This window comes from Clarias gariepinus, chromosome 16 (assembly GCF_024256425.1).
Source record: "Clarias gariepinus isolate MV-2021 ecotype Netherlands chromosome 16, CGAR_prim_01v2, whole genome shotgun sequence".
In the NCBI taxonomy this organism is placed as follows: Eukaryota; Metazoa; Chordata; class Actinopteri; order Siluriformes; family Clariidae; genus Clarias; species Clarias gariepinus.
Window position 1 is genome coordinate 10,543,156 of NC_071115.1, and position 18,742 is coordinate 10,561,897.

Sequence of the window (18,742 nt, forward strand, 5' to 3'; positions counted from 1 at the left end):
TCCAGAGCTCTTAAACAGGTTCCATAACTCAACAGGGATCATAAACTTGTGGAAACACAGACAAGCATCTCTATATAGGCAACCATCTACTGTAAAAAAAACACAAATGAATCTTGTAAAAGCTTTCGCCTTCCTGTTTATAGTCTTTAAGTCCAGAAACGGATATATAATGGTGGTTTGGATGTGGTGGCACGATTATTTCATTACACCGCATCAAGACAGCAAAGACGAGACCAAAACTGGAGTAAGTACTGTATATGTTTATACTGATTAAGTTTCTTTATAATGTACTGATTATGAGAGAGAGAGAGAAAGAGAGAGGTTAGTCATCTGACTCCACATAAGATGAGATTTCTTGACCAGATTAATCAAGTGGAACTAATTTTGAAAACCAAAAAACTCAATATACTGTATATTTGTTTTTATTATTTATCTCCCAGAATCTCCAACCCCCAGAATCTCCAATAATGCAGATATACCCAGAAGCTCAGCTCTTATTGCACGACTTTTATTTGTGGTGTTGATCAAAGCTCAGCAACATCTTAAACTAAGCCAAAAAGCAAAAAAAAAGAAATCTACCTTTCTGATGTACTTTGTGTTAGGATAGTCAATCAGTAAAAAATATTTGTTTACTGGATAAACAGAATAATTGTCCATGTTAAGTGTTAGAACATCCTTAATAGTAGTAACATTTATAATTTTTAATTAGTTATAAAGATAGAAAAATAAGCCATAACCATAATTCTACTTGAATGCATTGGTTGATGTGGGAATGTTGAAATGATTCTTATGCCAGTTATTCCCATATAACATCAGTGCAGCAACATAAATACAGTACTGTACTGTACCAGGAAATTTTTTTTAGTCATTTGTTCATATTCAAATAAATAAAATGAGAATGTAAAGAGTTTTACATTCTTGATCTAAAAATTTGTCATTTATCTCAGCAGCAGCCTCGTTTCCCTATACCATCACTGGTATACTAATCACGGCCTGATCATCTGTTTCTCACTGGATCATGCCTTGTTTTTAATGTGTGGCTCAACAAAGGAAAAACATTTCTGTGAAACTGCTCAGGTACAAACACTGGACTGAAAACGAGCGATAAAAAGTCCATCATGAAGCCTGGAGAACTGTTCCTTATGACTACAGTACTTTAAAAATACAAGATTATCTTTTTAAATGCGAAATATAAAGAAATAAGGGGTTGTTTTAATTTTTTGCAGAGTACTGCATTTAGAAAGGTGAGCACTAAATAAGGACATACTGATGCGACTGTGTATGTTTTGTGCGTCAGGCTGCAAAGAGTCGCCCTGCGTGGCTATTTCCGCCCAAGTGCACTTTATTTCTGGAATTCTCTCACATTGATCTTGAGATGTAGCCAAGGAGGAGTCCTTCATTGACCTTCCTTGTGCTGATAATTCGAGTACTGGGAGGCAACCCGTGAAGTCTAAACTTAGAGCCATGCCTAGCTGTTAATGCCATGGTACTGTTTATGGCAGTGATTATCTCCGGCATGGGTCTTATTAGTATGTTGAAATTCGACTGTTGTGCTGGAGGAAAACATTGCTAGCCTGGTCTTTGTTTGTAGTAGAGATGTAACTGAATATGAATACATAAGAGGAGTGAAGAGATGTGTTCTAAACAGATACATATATGAGTAAGAGTGGATCACAGAAATGTTTCCAGGGCATCTAGGCGAGGCCGGGATCCTACAGGATGCAAAGTGGGATGTTTTATTTTTATGACTGTCCAAGCAGGAGGTTGTAGAGTACTGTAGATAAAGCTTGTGGGAGAAACCTGTAGAGCTGTGCAATGCATTTACAGTGTTAATTCATTCATTCATTCATTCCAAATTAGACTACATATTAGTCCATTATTATTAAAATTATATTACATTAGTTTCAGCTCATTTTGAACTCATTTTAAATTAGCTGAGGTTGAGGAATAGTCAAAATAAGAATTCACACACACACACACACACACATACCCCAGTTTTTTTTTCTTTAAAACCTTAACAAGTTAAGTGGCACAGATCCGTGCCGGCAACACAGCATAGGTCAATGATGATTAAAAAAAAAAATTATATGTGCTTATATTGCTAGTATGCCTTAATGGTAAGGCGTCAGACATTCCAGCTGTGCATTTGGGTTTTCAGATGTGTCAGGTAGAACGAAAGTTATGATTACTTTTATAACTTACATTAAACAGTACATTTTTTACCACTTCCACAAAAATGTATAATGAACATATTATTATTATTATTATTATTATTATTATTATCATTCTTTTTTAATCCTAGAAACAACCAAAAACAACAATAAAAACAAGTGATGTGTATCTGTGCTATTCCTTTGCCTACATGTCCCATTTTTATTTATTTTTATTTTTTTTGCACAATCATGTGTATACTGTATAGTTGGTTAAAATTAAATTAGATTCAGTACATTATATTGCTCATGTGCGGGGAAAAAAAGGATATGTCACTTTATACTGCAAAATCCTGAGCCTTATATGTGTAAAAAAAGAAAAAAAAAAACTAACAAAAATAAAAAACCGAGCAAAAAAAAAAAAAAGGCTAAAATGCTTTGGGTTTTAAGAGCTACAGTGCTGAGAGGTTTCGTATGTAATTTAAAAGAAAAGAGCAGAAAAGGACACTTGGAGCGGTACAAAGATCCAGAAAAGTGCACTGAGCTACATTCCTTGTTTGCAGAGAGGCTGAGTGCCATTTTAAACTCAACTTGATCCAGAGTTTGGGTAAAATTTCAGCAGAGCCAAATGATTTGGCAAACACACAGGACCGAACTGCTAAATTCTCTCACCCATTCTGATTGGCTTTCTCTGGATCTCTTTAACAAAAACAGCCTTGATTTGATCTTTTTATCCTGCTATACCTCACTTACGGTGACTCCCATGCTGCTACTTAAAGCACAGATGTTCAGGAGTAATGAGTTATACAGTATATTAACAATGTAGATGTCTCATTATAATGTGCAATGCCTGAATTAGGGTGAACGAATTAGATACGCTGTATGTATGTGTGTATTATGCTACAGGACCAGAGTTCAGGTAAAACAGGAGCGAAATTTGAACTCACCTCAGCCTCATAAAGAGAATGAAGGCAACCAGCAGGGCTCCGAGAGAGATGCAGTGGCCAAGGTAGTTTATAATCACTGCAATGTGATAGTGCAGCTTGCTCTTTTTCTAGGGGATAAAAACCAGAATAAAAAAATAATTAGAAACACTTTCAGTGTTAACCATGTGGTAATAACTCCAATTTGTATGTATAAAGTTGCTGTTTCAAAAATGAAATCGACTTAAGAGAGAGTTCAGGTTTTTCAAGTCTGTGTTAAATCAGAATTCATGTGCATATACAGTACTACAAGTACCATGGGTCTTGGTCACTATATATATATATATTTATTATTATTATTATTATTTTGCTTTGCACACTATAAATTTCCTGCTTTGTCACCCAAAATGTGAGTACAATATAAATGATCATGGCCAAACTCCACCACTCTCGTGCATTATTTAAAAATTCAGCTCAGTCTTCTATGAAGCTTCTGAGCTAACCTGAGATGGTATGGCTAACCAGCTATATACTGTAGCTAACCAGAACCATATTGCAATTTGTACTAAATACACCATCACTTAAAAAATAGCAGAATTTAGTTCAGTGTGAAGGCAGAAGCTCCAGACAGTATGAGTCTCAGCTGAACTTCGGAAAGCATTTTTGCACAGAACGAATGTTGTGGAATTTGAACACCATTGTACGCACATACATTGCAATGTACTTAGAGTATGTGCATCAGTCCATTTAAATTTAAAACAGTCTTAAAAAACAGGACCATCATGCAGCAGTGAAGAACTGTCTCACACATTGTTAAAACCTGGAGGGATAGTGATTCTCAACTATGTAGAAGAAATGTGTCCAGAAAAAAAAAAATCATAAATGACCGCTATTGGGATCACTTGCACATTTAATGAAGTTGCATTCTAAGAAATTTGCAGGAAATGTTGCAAAAAAAACCAAAAATAAATAAAAATCACAGCTACGTTTACTAGTGAAAGTGAGCATTTTCACACACAATGCAATTGGGACTAAACAGCTGTTTGGACATAGGAACAAGATTTGTTAATGAGGCTAATCTAAATAGAAAAACTTTCGGTTTACTAGAAAGCATAAAGATTGGACTTTGTGTTATTATTTGAGCGTTTTGTAAAAAAAATTTGCACACTTATAAGTTCCTTGTATTATGCACATAAAGATTTTATCATGTTATCTGTACTGCTTAAAAAAATAAAGTGAACACTTAGTCCTGGTTTGACTTACACACATACTGTACAAATACCAGGGGTGTTCAGTTAGCCCGGGTCTAAGTGTTCCCTTAATTTTTTTGAGCAGTACATTATCATACTTACGCTGTCATCATATTGTGATCTGAACGCACAACCGAGCCAATAACAGTATTATAAATGTCGTAACTAAAGTTCTGCTGGATGGAGATCACATTACACTGCTTTGCATCAGATATAATGCATGATGATTGGAAGCGACCTCTAGTTATTTGGCTGACAGGATTATTATTATTTTTTTTTTTAAGGAACGATGTCTCCCAATGTTTTGAAAAGCTCACATTTATTTGAGTCATAGTGTTTTGAAAGACTGTAATTTATTTGTGGGCACCTGTTTAGTGTCCTGGCAAACAGTCTCGCTCATCATCTGCCCTGTGGCCCAGTGCACATGACAGTCTTGGATCCGAGGAAGCATATGCTGAACACGTAATAAGCAGGTTTTCATGTGCGTGTGAGAGACACAGGGGCCAATACCCCCTTTAGGCGCCTTTAGGCTGTGAACTCCCGCTGCATAAATACGTCACTTGTTCCCTGTGGCTCTTAGAAGAGCGGATCCCTAAGGTGGACCCTGCTGGTGCTTATTATTAAAACATAGTTTTAATCATAGACAAAAAGTGGATGCCAGAAAATTTATGTAACTTACAGTATATGTATGAATGAAACTAAATGCAAATACCTTATTATCGGAGGACTTCAGTACTCTGAGTTAAATACTGCCTTAGGGCAGATCAATGTTTAGCGTTGGCGCACAAAAAGATTCACAGTACAAATAAGTGTTTCTGTCTTAAGGTCGAAGAGGTGCTATATAAGAATGCATATAAAATTTAGATTTTTTTAAACTGGGAAACTGTTGCATTTCTGCATTGACCAGCCATTACATAGACACCACAAAACATTAAACCATTACCCTTGATTATCAATAGTACACCAGTAAAGTGGTGACAGGATCATGGTTACCCAAGGCTCATTCATGCCGGTGGGAAGCAAAGACTAGCTTGTCTGTTCCAATCCCACAGAAAGGCCAATACAAATAGTACACGTTAGACTTGATAGAAAGGTACCAGCACACCAAGTGCACCACAGTCCTCTGCTCATGTGGCCCAGCAGGAAAAGAGCCCAAGGCTGCCAACCCGGCAACTAAATTCCATTCTGACTGCACACCCATGGGTTACACTGGACAAACAAGTCAGATCTACAGAGGACCCACCCCGCAACCCACACCGCCCAAAGGATCCAACGTCCTGAAGCCAGACCCCACATCACACTCCCAGGCGCCCTACAGATACAAGCCACCAAGAGGCCAAAGCTGCGCAGGTGGCACAAGAGGAGCCTATAGAATATTCGGCATAATGTTTTGTGCTATAATGTTAGTTTGATCAGTTTATATTGCCATCTATTGACAATCACAACCGGGTTTTCAACCACCTCCTTTTTTAAAACCATGGACTCTTAACATCCTCCACTATATTTACACTTAAGTGGTTGGGGAATTTACTAATTCGCCCACACGTGCATTAGTGGGGCAGTGAGGAGAGGAGGCTTTGGGGCCAGTCTATATTTCCCAAAGTTTTCTAAAGTGGTTTGAGATCAGGGCTCTGTGCAGACCGCTTCAGCTCTTCCACTTCAACTTTAGCAAACAATGGAATTAAATGGAGAATTGTAATGGCAAAAATCCAGGAAAGAACCATAGATTGATGTAATTGGCAGGTGTCTACAAAGTTTTGGTGATACTCATCTTATTGGTTGCACTTTTTCACAAGAATGTGAAAGCAGTGTCGTAGCCTAAGCAGTACAGCTCTTTCTACAGAGAACCAATGGGCTAAAGGCTTTTCTTTGCCACTTATCTATTGAGCACCAAAATAAAACTACTCTCAGCGTGTCTTTTTCCAGAGTGACATAAAACCGACAGAATGAAACCTTACAAACCATCTGCTGTGTACTGGGAAGCACATGTTTGCTTGGGTCTACAAAAATGTATTAATACATTTAAAAACTATTAACACGCACATTTATTGGGCTTATTAGTACACAAGCTAAATAAGATAGAATGGATAGATCCATAAATCATAAATCAGTACAAGGCCTTGTGATATTAATTAACCCATATGAAAATTAAGCAAGACAATAAAAATCCCAAATGATTACGAATGGCCTGCCTACCTCTGTGTTGAATATAATTAGAATTGCTTGATTTCCTCACAATAAAGGGCATGTCACGAGTATAGCGGCATGGTGTTGCGCTCTTAATCAGACCAGAACAAACAAGCAAGACTAGGACAAATTTGATCTTCTAGGAAGGCCCTTACTGGGAATGCAAACTAAATATGCCTTTGATCAATACCATTGTATCATGTGTAAATTTATGCTCGAGGGGTGAAAAACAGCCAGTGCTGGAAATGACAAATATCAGAGATGTCCAGCATCAAAATTCTTGCAAATACAAAATGTCCTTTCATCTTAGACAGCTGCCTGAGGCAGAGATTAAACATGTGGGTGAGTCATTCTATCACTAGCAAATTCTGCTGTTTGAAATAAGAGAACTTAAACACATGCCATGGTTGAATGAAGCAGCAGCGAATTAAAGGGACAAACACATAAGGCTGTCAGAATGAAACATGACACAGTGAAAGATAGGAAGTTCATGGATGTGTTGTTAAACTCTTCTAAATTGAGTGGAATTAAAGTGGAAGCGCCATGCAATCACTGTCAACGGTGTAGACATTATAAAGAGTGATAAAATAAACCGGAATATGTAGTACTGTGTGGAGTAAATATTTTGTTAAGTACTGCGAAGGCTGTACTGAAAGCAATGCAGAAGTCAGCGTAACGTTTTTATTAACTGTAGGTCGTTTAGGTGCACATGTTGGGAGAGTAACTCTTCCTCTATACAGTACATAGGCACGAACTGTACTACTCAACATACAGTAGTCTCCATCACAAGCGATACACCATGCTTTCGTCAAACCCAACTCTGGAATTCTCTTTAAAAATTCCCTTTCTCGCTGTTAATAGTCACGCTCCCAACTAGAATATTTACAGAAATGACACCTTTAACAAAAGCAATGTGCTCCCCTTCATTAAGCTTCTTCATCCATGTTAAGAAGTACCCTCAAATAAAGCAGCACTATGGCGCATGATGCCAAGGAGTTTTAAGCTCCAGGATAGTATGACGGTACTGTGTACATGCAAAGTCTGAAAGTTGAGTAATGTCAACTGGAATTCTTTGGTTGATTCAAAATATTTAACTTTTCTTTCAAGTTGCTAGGGACACCAAATATATCTCCTAGGGCTGTTTCTCAACTTACATAAATAGTCTTCTGATGGACAATGTACTGTAGAAGGTGAAAGTAACGGGAGGATTTGTTAGCATGTAAGGGTCACATGTCCTGTACTCCCTTGTGACCCGGAAGGGGTCAAAAGGTTTGGCCTCCCTGGTAGACATGTGAAGAGTTCGCAGGCATCTTGGGGTGGGATAAAAGGGCAGCATGGAAAACTGGTAGACAGGTCATGTCTAATGCCTCTAAGGTATGTGTACATACTTTCCTTTTTCAATATTGTCCATCAAGAAGCCTATTCAAGTTTCTGGAAAATATATTTGGGGTTCCTACCCAACCTTTCTCAAACTGAAGAAGCTAATTGGACAAGTTGTGAAATTCTTCAAACCAACAAAATAAGTCCAGATGACTTGACTTACAGTAACTTCCAGACAAATTCATGTAGACAACTTTTACCATACTTGACGTGGCTGCACTAATCCAATATCCTAAATGAATTCAAGCCACCTGTTCCACTTCATTACTTTACTACAATTTTCAAAGCTAAACCTTCACAGACCTTTTATCCAGTAGACATGACATCCTATATCTTTCAGCGGATGTTACTATCCTTCAAGACCTGCTGTCAGTCTCTCACTAGCACCTGGGGTCATGCTTAATCCAGTATTGCATTAGCACCGTGTCACTTTAGGGAATGACAAATCTCACGGGCCCCATTGTCATGCCTTTTGCCTTACCATAATCCTTGAGAGCGCATCAGCCTTACCATGTGTGAAAGTGCTTTTTTATGTTTGGACACCTCATGGGATTAGCAAAAGAAATTAAGTGCTTAAATGACCTGGGAAATAGAGGAAGCAACAAGAGGGTATACAGAGTTCCAAACTTTTTAATTAGAAAGCCTGAAATGCTCATCCTTAAACGTCTATACTGTAGAAGCATTATTATTTCTTTTACTGAATCTTTTGCAAGAAGCATGTTTTAAAACACTACATGACTTACTGTTATGGGAATATTATCAATTTGTAATAGATTAGGCAAAAACATCACAGCATTTGGTAGACACCCTTATCCAGACTGACTTACATTTTTCTCATTACACATTTGAGCAGGTGAAGGGTTACGGGCCTTGCTCAGGGGCAACTTGGTGGTGTTTGGTGAAGGAGTTTAAACTTGGGACCTCCCGATCAGTAGTCCAATGCCCCAACCTCTAAGCTACCCCTGCCCAAGACCAGACTTGACTAGACTTAACTTAATATTAAGGAAAATTGTACAGTAGTTCTGCAGCAGCACACACTAAACCATACACAAGTACTTAGGGGAAAAAAACAACAACAACAAAACAACATTAAAATAATAAAAAAAATAAACCTTTTAAACAAAAGTAGGCGGCATGGTGGTGTAGCGGTTGGTATTGTCCCCTTGCACCTCCAGACTCAATTCCCATCTCTGTGTGCATGGAGGTTGCATGTTCTCCCCATGCTTTGTGGGTTTCCTTCGGGTACTCCGGTTTCCTCCCAGAGTCCAAAGGCTTGCATGTTAGGCCAATTGGTGTTCCCAAATTGCCCGTAGTGTGTAATACATGTTTGTGTATGTGTGTGTGCCATGAGATGGATTGGCACCCTGTTCTTGGTGTACCCTGCTTCGTACCCTAAGTCTCTAGGTACAGGCTTTAGGCCCCCCACGACCCTGAACACAGGATAAAGCGGTAAAGCCGATAAGAAAGTGAGTAAGAGTGAGTTGTCCAGCAGCAGCAAGAATAAACACATGTACTGATGCTGCCTGATACAAATATCATACAATATCTTCCCATTCAGTACTGTCGCAACAAAGTTTCCATTAACAGCACATCTTAAAGATCTTCATCCCTTATTTACTAAAGCATTAAACTTTTCCAAAATCCATTTATAGGTTTGTTTAAAGTTGTCTGTGGACAGTCTGAGCTTCTGTTTTATGTTGTAGACGATATCAACTGTGTTCTTTCAGTTCGCCTCTATAATACTCTCTCTTGAAGTGTAAAGACTTTGCAATGTTAGAAAACTTCAAATATCTGCTATACTTCGACCGCTACTACATGCCAACAGTGGAGACTCCAAAAAAACTTCCCTTTTTCAGAAAACTTTAATATAAACCTGTGATTTGTCTTGCACAAAATTAATCCGGACCTCCCGATTAATCAGAGTGACCTCATTACTCGAGTGAAAAATTCTTTAGAGAAAGAAAGAGGGAGGGAAACAAACAAATAACTCCCTCAGCTGAAGCAGAAGACGAAGTGGAGCACGAACCAATTGTCTCGCTTTTGGCCTGGTTATTTGTGCAGCTGGATCAAGAGCACAGCTGTGACATGCAGTACAATTTCTTCCCATTCAATAAAACCTGGTATCCAGATAAAACATAAAGCACGATGAAATATCTCTCAAGCATATACAGTATGTTTATGCTAAAAGGAATTCTGCCAGTTTTCGATACATTTTTTGATCTTGTTTTTCGCTGCGTTTTATGTAAATAGAATGACATTTCGGCTCAGACACTACCTGCCAAGGTGTTCTCAGATCCATCAGGTGTGAGGATTGTGCGGATTTATTAATTTTGATTACTCATCTTGCACAGACTTGTTTAAAAAAACAAAACAAAACGGGAAGACATTTTCAACAGTTCCACCAAACCAATCGATATCTCCAGCTCTTCAAAATCAAACATTTAAATGAATAGAAACAAACAGACATCGATCATAGGTATACAGTAGATGCTTGGGTGAGAGCTACATTTTTTTTTCATGCCTAGGGTATTTTATGTATAAAGCTGCCCAAAGCAAATTGCTCAAAATCTGATATTTTTTTTTACAGCTACGAGCAAAACATTTTTTCCCCAATTTTTGAAAAACAAAACAAAAAAACAACAACTAAGAAACAAAATTATGCAGTTATTTTTATGTTACCAGAATATCTGAGACTGTATTGTATCATCCAACGACAAATCCCACAGACAATAATCATGCACAATGAGAAAAGCATTTTTATTGCTTTTATGTGGGTAGATAAAGAATACACGCTTTACTAGCCAGAATACAAATACAGTACAGGTCATAAGTAGGCTGTGATTAGAGGACAAGGTCAAAGGGTAAGTTAATGGTCTTATTCAGGGGCATGACCTTGGCAGCTTGGCACTGTTGACTCGTGGCATTCTGATCAGTGGCCCGGAGCCTTTACTTTTTTAAGGATTCAGCTCAAAATATTTAGAATTTTTCTTTCTTAATGTGAATATAATATTAACTTGCTGTAATCTTGCATGCCAACTTTCCCTACTCTGTCCCTTAAACAGATTTAAGATATCAGTAGTAATATACGATTTAATTTGCCTGTAGTACTGTATATGTTCTGTAGTACACTGATCAGACATAATATCAACACAACAAAACGGCAACACATTAACCTCGATTATTAATTATTTACCAGTAAACTGATGACAGGATTATGGGCACCCAAGGCTCACCCATGCCCATAGGGACCAAGGGCCAGTCTGTGGGCATGGATGAGAATTGGTGCCCATGTTCCTGTCACCAGTTTACTAGTAAATAATTAAGGGCCCAAGACCACCAACAAAGCCTCCAAACTTCGCAGATCTGATCAAGCACCCATGGTATATGCCCGACAAAGAGGCCCAACCCTGCAACCCACAGCTCCCAACGACCTGGAGCCAGACACTACAGCACAAGCCAAAAGAGCCATGCCCCAGAGTACCAGATGCGTCATAGTGCCACCAAAACCCACAAAATACACAAAAGCCAGTATAATATAGTTTACAAAACTATTTCACCAAAAAATAAAAAAGTGACTGCATTTACTGTAGTACAGTATTTACTTTTAATGCTGTGAAACTCTTAAATCAGTTCTGGTGCAATCAGTAGCTACTGTATCAGACGCCACATAACTACTTATCAACATAACAAAAAATACAAATTCGATTTACATTAAGTGTGTTACATTGACTTGATCCTTTTTTTGTACCCCCAACATGATTTCATCATGCATTGTCAACACTGTGAATAAAATAAAACAAAGGCATGTTGACATTCTGCAACATTACTACTGCAAGTTTTTTACTTTGCACTTTTAACACTACAGTAATACTTCCCATCAGTGCCAACATCCTCATGGAATTTCAGGTAATTGGTTTAATTTAGTAATTTTTTATTTATTATAGGTAATAATTTTACATTTTGATGAGAAACCTAATATTGTTATATAAACTGTATATAATAATGTCTTTTAAATCTGACTAGACCACATACTCCTTTTTCCCAGTGTAGTCAACCTTTTGCACAAATAGAATAAACATAAAACATTTCTGAATGTCTCCAGGGTTTTTGATAAAGATCATATCTAATCAAAAACATCAGGACAATGAAAAAAAACTTATCAAAACAAGTCTGGGACAAAGTTCTAGAAAAGAACCAATCATGGTTTGGTGTTGAAAAAAAGGCCAAAATTGGAGAAGCCTTAAATTTTATGATATAATAATAATAATTATAATAATAAAGTAAGAGATATGACCATGATCTGCATGTGAGGAGCCATACACCAAAAGACAGTGACCATATATGGAGGACTTTGGTCAAGAAAGTAAACAAGTGGTGAAAGTTTTGTAGAGGTTCACATCACAGGGCTTTTCAAATGTTACTCATAGGATGTGTTTTTTCTGTTATAATGTATGACCCCAGTCAAGTCTACTTCAGTTTCAGATTGTATGCTACTTAATATAAGATACTATACACTATGGGTACTGGATGTCTGTAATGTTGAAAAATGGCAAACAAAGTTACTGTACGATTTATTTTATCCTCCAAACAATCATGGAGTTGCAAAGAACTGGACACATAAAAATATTATTCGTATATCAGCGTATTTAAATGCAAAGGCTGCATTTCAACCCAAGTAAAATATGTAAGGTGATCAAAAATACATAATGATAAACAATAGTAAAAATAGTACATTTTAATTAATTTAAAATGAAATATCATTGTAATAAAATAGACATATGTAGAAGGAGAAATAATTATGTTCCTTTAAACATATCAGTAATTACAGAATTAAGTGTAAGTCTATTGGTCTGAACTGTAATACCACTGGCCCCAAAGCTATGACATCATAGTTATTGCTTTTAGACAAGCTCCATTAGATCAATATATATTCGATTTTGTGGGCTGAGAACTGCTTGAATTATCTGGAAATCTGATCATTGTGCTTATGTCATAATGCATAACAAGCTAGATCACAAGTTACCAAGGTTTGGATTGATTCATTTATTAAAAAAGGAATGATTGAAATGAATGATGACCATAATAATAATAAAAAAAGATTAATTATTAAAAGGACAACATATGCGTAACAAATCATTAAGATTTAAGAAAAAAAAAGACTATTTCATTTGAGATAATTGTTTTCCTTTTTTTTTTCGTCTTCACATCACAAGTAGAATATATACTGGGGTTAGTACTCGTCATTGTACGGGTAAAGAGTTTGTAAAAATAGTGAAAAGGCTAAAGCTAAAATAAGCTGATTAGCAAAGGTGTCAAGTAACGAAGTACAAATACTTCGTTACCTTACTTAAGTAGAAATTTTGGGTATCTATACTTTACTGGAGTAATTATTTTTCAGCCGACTTTTTACTTCTACTCCTTACATTTTAAAAATAGCCTTGTTACTCCAATTTTATTTCAGCTTGTCATTCAAAAAACTAACAAAAAGACAACAACCGGATAAACCACACCATCCAGATGGAGCGAATTTGATTGTGGTTGGATGAGAAGTATAAACATACCATTCCGACACCCTATTGGTTGGTACGCGATCCATCGCACCTGCACATGACGTCACGTCACACACTCCAGCAAGGACGTTTGAATAAAATAGCATTTTCGGTTGATAAGGTTGTGATAAGTAGAAGAAGATGTCCATGATAGAGACTCAATATCCGAGCGAAATGTCACAACCAAGCACCAGCGAGGAAGGTAACAGCACCAGGAATTAATCATTCATTCTGACAGCACTAATGTTTATTGTAGACAACCATACAAGGGTAATTGTGTAATTGTTAGTAAGCCTGCCCTGGGTGCACTAATTTTCTTGTATGTTGCCCTCACAGATTCCTGCAGCTAAGCTTGGATGTACATTTACATTCCAATAAAGGTTACTGATGACACGCCTCTGAAGTCTGACTTTTTGCACCATTAAAATACTTATCGGCAACTAGTCATCATATCTTCTTCTCCATAAAACATGTTAATGCTCAGTAGTACACATATATGGTTCTTTAGTGTATTTGCATTGTACTAAAATGCATTCTTTTTCAATTGCCATATACAGTATCCCAAATCACTATGGCCGTTAAAAAATACAACAAAAAAACAACACATTTTTCTTTTCTTTTTTAATGAGGTGTTAGTGCAGTATATAGGCCTGTGGCACAGCCTAAGCTTTTATCCTTAATGCTTTTTTCCCCCCTTACGTTACTTTTACTTTTATACTTTAAGTAGTTTTAAAACCAGTACTTTTACATTTTTACTTGAGTAAAAAGCTTGAGTTGATACTTCAACTTCTAAAAAAGTATTTTTAAACCCTAGTATCTATACTTCTACTCAAGTAATGAATGTGAATACTTTTGACACCACTGCTCATTAGCATCTGGCACATAACTTTTTATAACATCCCTTCTACACACATTTGATTTAATTTATGGCGTAAGGTTCAGTTTTCATAGTTTAATTTTTTTTGAGTAAGCCACGAGACGTGCGCTGTCGTGTGTGTGTATGTGTGTGAATTTGGCGGCTTGTAGGGAGATTACGATTGTTTCTGTATCTTTCGCGTTCTACACAGAGTGAACTATTGCATTACACCTTGAGGGGAACATTGCTATATTCGTCCGGAAAATTAGGCGCAGGTTTAACTTCAGCAAATACTGAGGGACTGGCAAAGTTTCATCAAATTCTGTTAAGCCAGTTTTGTGTGATGCTGTGACGAAATCTGGCTGGACAGACATACAAACATACAGACAGACATACAAACCAAAGATTTTCTGAGTTTTGGATACTTCAATGTATAAAATGTAAAGATATAATTGAAAGAGCGAGTTCTGACCAATATACGACAAAAGCTTTCTTTTTTTTTATTAACATCTTGAATTTTCTTTATGTGTTTAGTCTTTCTTTACTTCTTAACAAACAACAAAAAAAAAAAAATTACACCAGGCTGAGCTAATTCTTCATGTTATTTAGTACATTTGAACTGAGTGAAATGCCTGACCAGCAGTAGTGTTTTTATTATCATGTAAATATGGGCTTTTATTAACTATGTTTTTATAGATAATTCTGACTTTGTATTTAAACTTAATTTTACAAAGAGTGTTTATAAGATGTTATGTCACATAAAATACATTCAGAGTAGACTTGTCTGGAGACAATTTTGAAAAAACAAACAAACAAAAAAAAAAGAGTCCCCAGGGACAAGCTGGGACACAGCCATGCAATCGGTTCACCCATTTCAAGCGGAGGGAAAAGATTTTCAAATGTCACAGAGATGTGACATGGTAGACTTCTTGCCTATTTCGCCTTATATGAGAATGTGTATGCAAGCACATACAGCGCTATAAGTTCTTAGTTTCTGGACCTACATTTTTTGTAAATCCTTAAAAAAAACATACATGTCTGTATGTCAGCCTATACTGCTCTTCATTATAATTATTTCATAAATAGCATCTGAATCCTTAGAACAGATGATGAATGCATTTTGTTGTAATATTAGTTATTATTTTTGGTTAGATGAGTGCTGACCAAAAGCTTGTAATTGAAGCCCGGACACAAGCCTGCACAGTTTATTGCCATTTCTAATCCAACACACCTGACTGAACTAATGATGTGTCTAATGAATTACAGATGACGGAAATAGTCAAGTATGGAGTTCAATAATGACCAATAACTAAACCAAAGTCTGATCATCTTTGTAGCTCTAATTCAATAAGTAAAATTGTGTTAAGGAACCAGAATGCAGATGAGAATTAGCTTTGTTCCGGTTTCGCAGATGATGCAAGTTTTACAGTTTAAACTGAAATGATTAAAGTTTAAAGCCATTTAAAGACAGAGACAAAAAAATCTAACACAAGGTAACTTAAAAACCATAATAGATGAACTCTTGAGTCTTATAGGTTAGAAGGTGTTTATTCATTTTCTATAACAGCACATATGATATTAGTGCTGGCTTATGCCCTGCTTACCAATTTTCCCCTTGAGAATTAAAATTTTGCAATAAATTTGCATCGGCATAAAAAGCATTTTTGGTATATGAATAAACAAACTGAACCAAACGCCGGCTAAGAAATTAAAACCATGTTTCCATCAGTGGTTTCCGTCAATTGGTAAAGCAAGTTCACCAATTTTCCGATTTTTTGGTGTGTTTTTTTTCGATTACCGGGTACCAAGAAAGTCAGCAAGGATTATAGCATATAGGTAAGGGAGCCACATTCAGTGGAAATTAAGAAAGAAAGCATCGCTGAAAAAGCAACGGGTGGCAAGAAGAATCAGGAATTAAGGTTAAGTGAGGTTTAAAGTCTTTTTTAAAGTTTTTGTTTGTTTTTTTTATATGAAAAATATGATTATAATGATGAAAATTGGTAATAATGGTAAGATTTTTGGGTGGTACGAATGGATTATCTGCATTTACATTATTTCTTATGGGAAAACTTTGTATCGTAATATGAATTTTTGCCTTAAGAACTCGCTTCCAGAAGAAACTAAATGCTGAGGTTTTGCTGTATATATTTGTATAATTGTAATTAATTATCTAATTATGTATAGAGTTACTGTACAGTAGGTATCTATACCAAATCCCACTCCAGATTCCCTGCTTTTATTATAGGGATTTTTAACAGCAACTTATCATCACCCAATGTTTCTCATGATCCTTAACAATGATTGTAATTAAAAGGTTTTTGTGTTCAACAAATACTATACTTTTTTCTCTTAATTTAATTGACTGACACAATTTGCTCTTCGACATGCAAAAAAAATCACAAAATTTTTTTGTTATTATTGCTTGTTAACACCCTTGTGACTTAAAGAAAAATGCAAAAAAAAAATTCTCTACCATTTTTAAATACTTTCTGCTTATTATTATTATTATTTTTATTATTATTATTATTTAAAAAGCTGTTTTTTCTTCAATCTTCAAAAATGATATCATTTTTCCTTTTAAACCAATTGTCTTTATTCAAGCTATCGCAAAACGGTTGATATCTGAAAACGCATTGCATATGCTATGAGCAGAAATCACATTTTATTCCTACTGAATAATGCCATAAACAAATAAACACAAAACACAATATACCTGCTTAAAATGTAAAGACTTACAAAATATGTCATATTGCACTTGTGCTGATGGTGTTTAGTTTGGTGTGGTATTTAGCAGCACAGAACAGGTCAATGTGGACAAAAATAGATCGAGATCAAAATAAAAGCTCTGTACAGTAGATGTTTATCTTTGATGCGTATGATAAAATGTGAAGCCCAGTTGTTGTGTGGACAAGTAAGCAAGCACTTTGTATAGTGCAGTAGTACTGGGAAAGAGGACTTGGTGGTCCCTAATGCTGTTTCAGCAATATTTCCTTTTTTTTAATATCCCTTTTAAACATTCTTATATAGGACAATTTAGGAGATTATTCGGAATCTCATGCTCCGGTTTAAAGGAAGTAGTGGTTGTTTTTATATATATATATATATATATATATATATATATATATATATATATATATATATATATTTTACCACTCAATGTGTGGAAGGAAAAGAGAGCATGATTTGCAAACAACCGCCAACTATCCCAGAAATGAACCCTATAGGTTGGTGTAATAGCCTACTACATGGAGTTAATCGCAGTTGAAGCCCACCCTTCTGCTATATAACTGTCAGCAGATGAATTATTGAACCCTGCCCAATCTAATACTGCGGACGCAGAATGGGTTCTCGATTTTAAGAGCCTCCCTACGGACAGACTCCTCCTGTGCTGCTTAAATGTTCACTTTAAAGGCAGACAACCGAAGAACAGACAGCAGAAATAAAGAATTTGTACATTATTTATTTTCTCTTTTCACCATTTCTGTTAGGATCCGTGACAGCGAATGATTCTTCCAACCAACCTGAAGCTGTGCTGCCTCTTTGCTTCATGACAGACTTACTGTACAATCTTGTTGCATTATTGTACTTGCTATAAAGTCTGTATTCCTAGATTTATTATAACTGATTTATTACCTGAGCATGTGTTCCATGTTAACATTTTTAGCTGATTAAAACATTTAACATTACAACAGTACAATAATTTAAAATTTAATACAATGACATTGATTGCATGATCTGTTTACTCTTCGCCCTTTTTAAATTATAACAAAATGAAATGTCTTTATTTTTGCTAATAAATTGATATAATATTTATGGTCATAAAAATTGACAAATACACATCAAAGCAGATTTTTTTTCTCTTTTTTTGTTGATGAAGAAATCAGTGTTCAACTGTAAGGCCATCAGTGGTTACTGCACAAGATTCTTACAAAATAATTTGTAAAAATGTTTGCATAATTTCCCCCATGAATTCCATATTATTACTTTTTTCCATTAAAATAATAATAAAAAATCTATTATTATTAGTATTATTATCAGTGACGGCCTGTCAAAAAGGGGCTGGAATAAGTGCTTTTCCAGCACTTCTTATGACAGACTGGATGCGATGTGAGTCACATCTCTATTTTATACTAGTAGTAATGATGCTTAATCACCTGAGAAATGGCTATTTACAGGCGATTATTAAAAGTTAAATTAAAAATTTTTTTGCAACCCCCAAATTCTTTTTTGCAACAGCCGCCACTGATTATTATTATTATTATTAGTAGTAGTAGTATTAACAACAATAATAATCATATTATTAATACTAAAATATAATAATAATAATAATAATAATAATAAAGAGTAAATTCTCAAATCCGAGAATGTGTGTCTTTGTGTACATGAGATTGTCCATGCAAAAGCAGTGGTTTTAGCACCAGCTCACATGCTAATATTATTATCCCGC

At 35.8% G+C, this 18,742-nt stretch overlaps 1 protein-coding gene across 1 annotated transcript in view; it reads right to left on the reverse strand.

Annotated features, from left to right (window-relative positions):
• crhr1 (corticotropin releasing hormone receptor 1) overlaps positions 1-18,742 on the reverse strand; it is a 101,318-nt gene that overhangs the window by 51,238 nt on the left and 31,338 nt on the right. Inside the window, exon 6 of the mRNA XM_053515274.1 lies at positions 3,098-3,204. Coding sequence (XP_053371249.1) covers positions 3,098-3,204 — 107 coding nt within the window. The remainder of the gene's footprint in view (positions 1-3,097; positions 3,205-18,742) is intronic.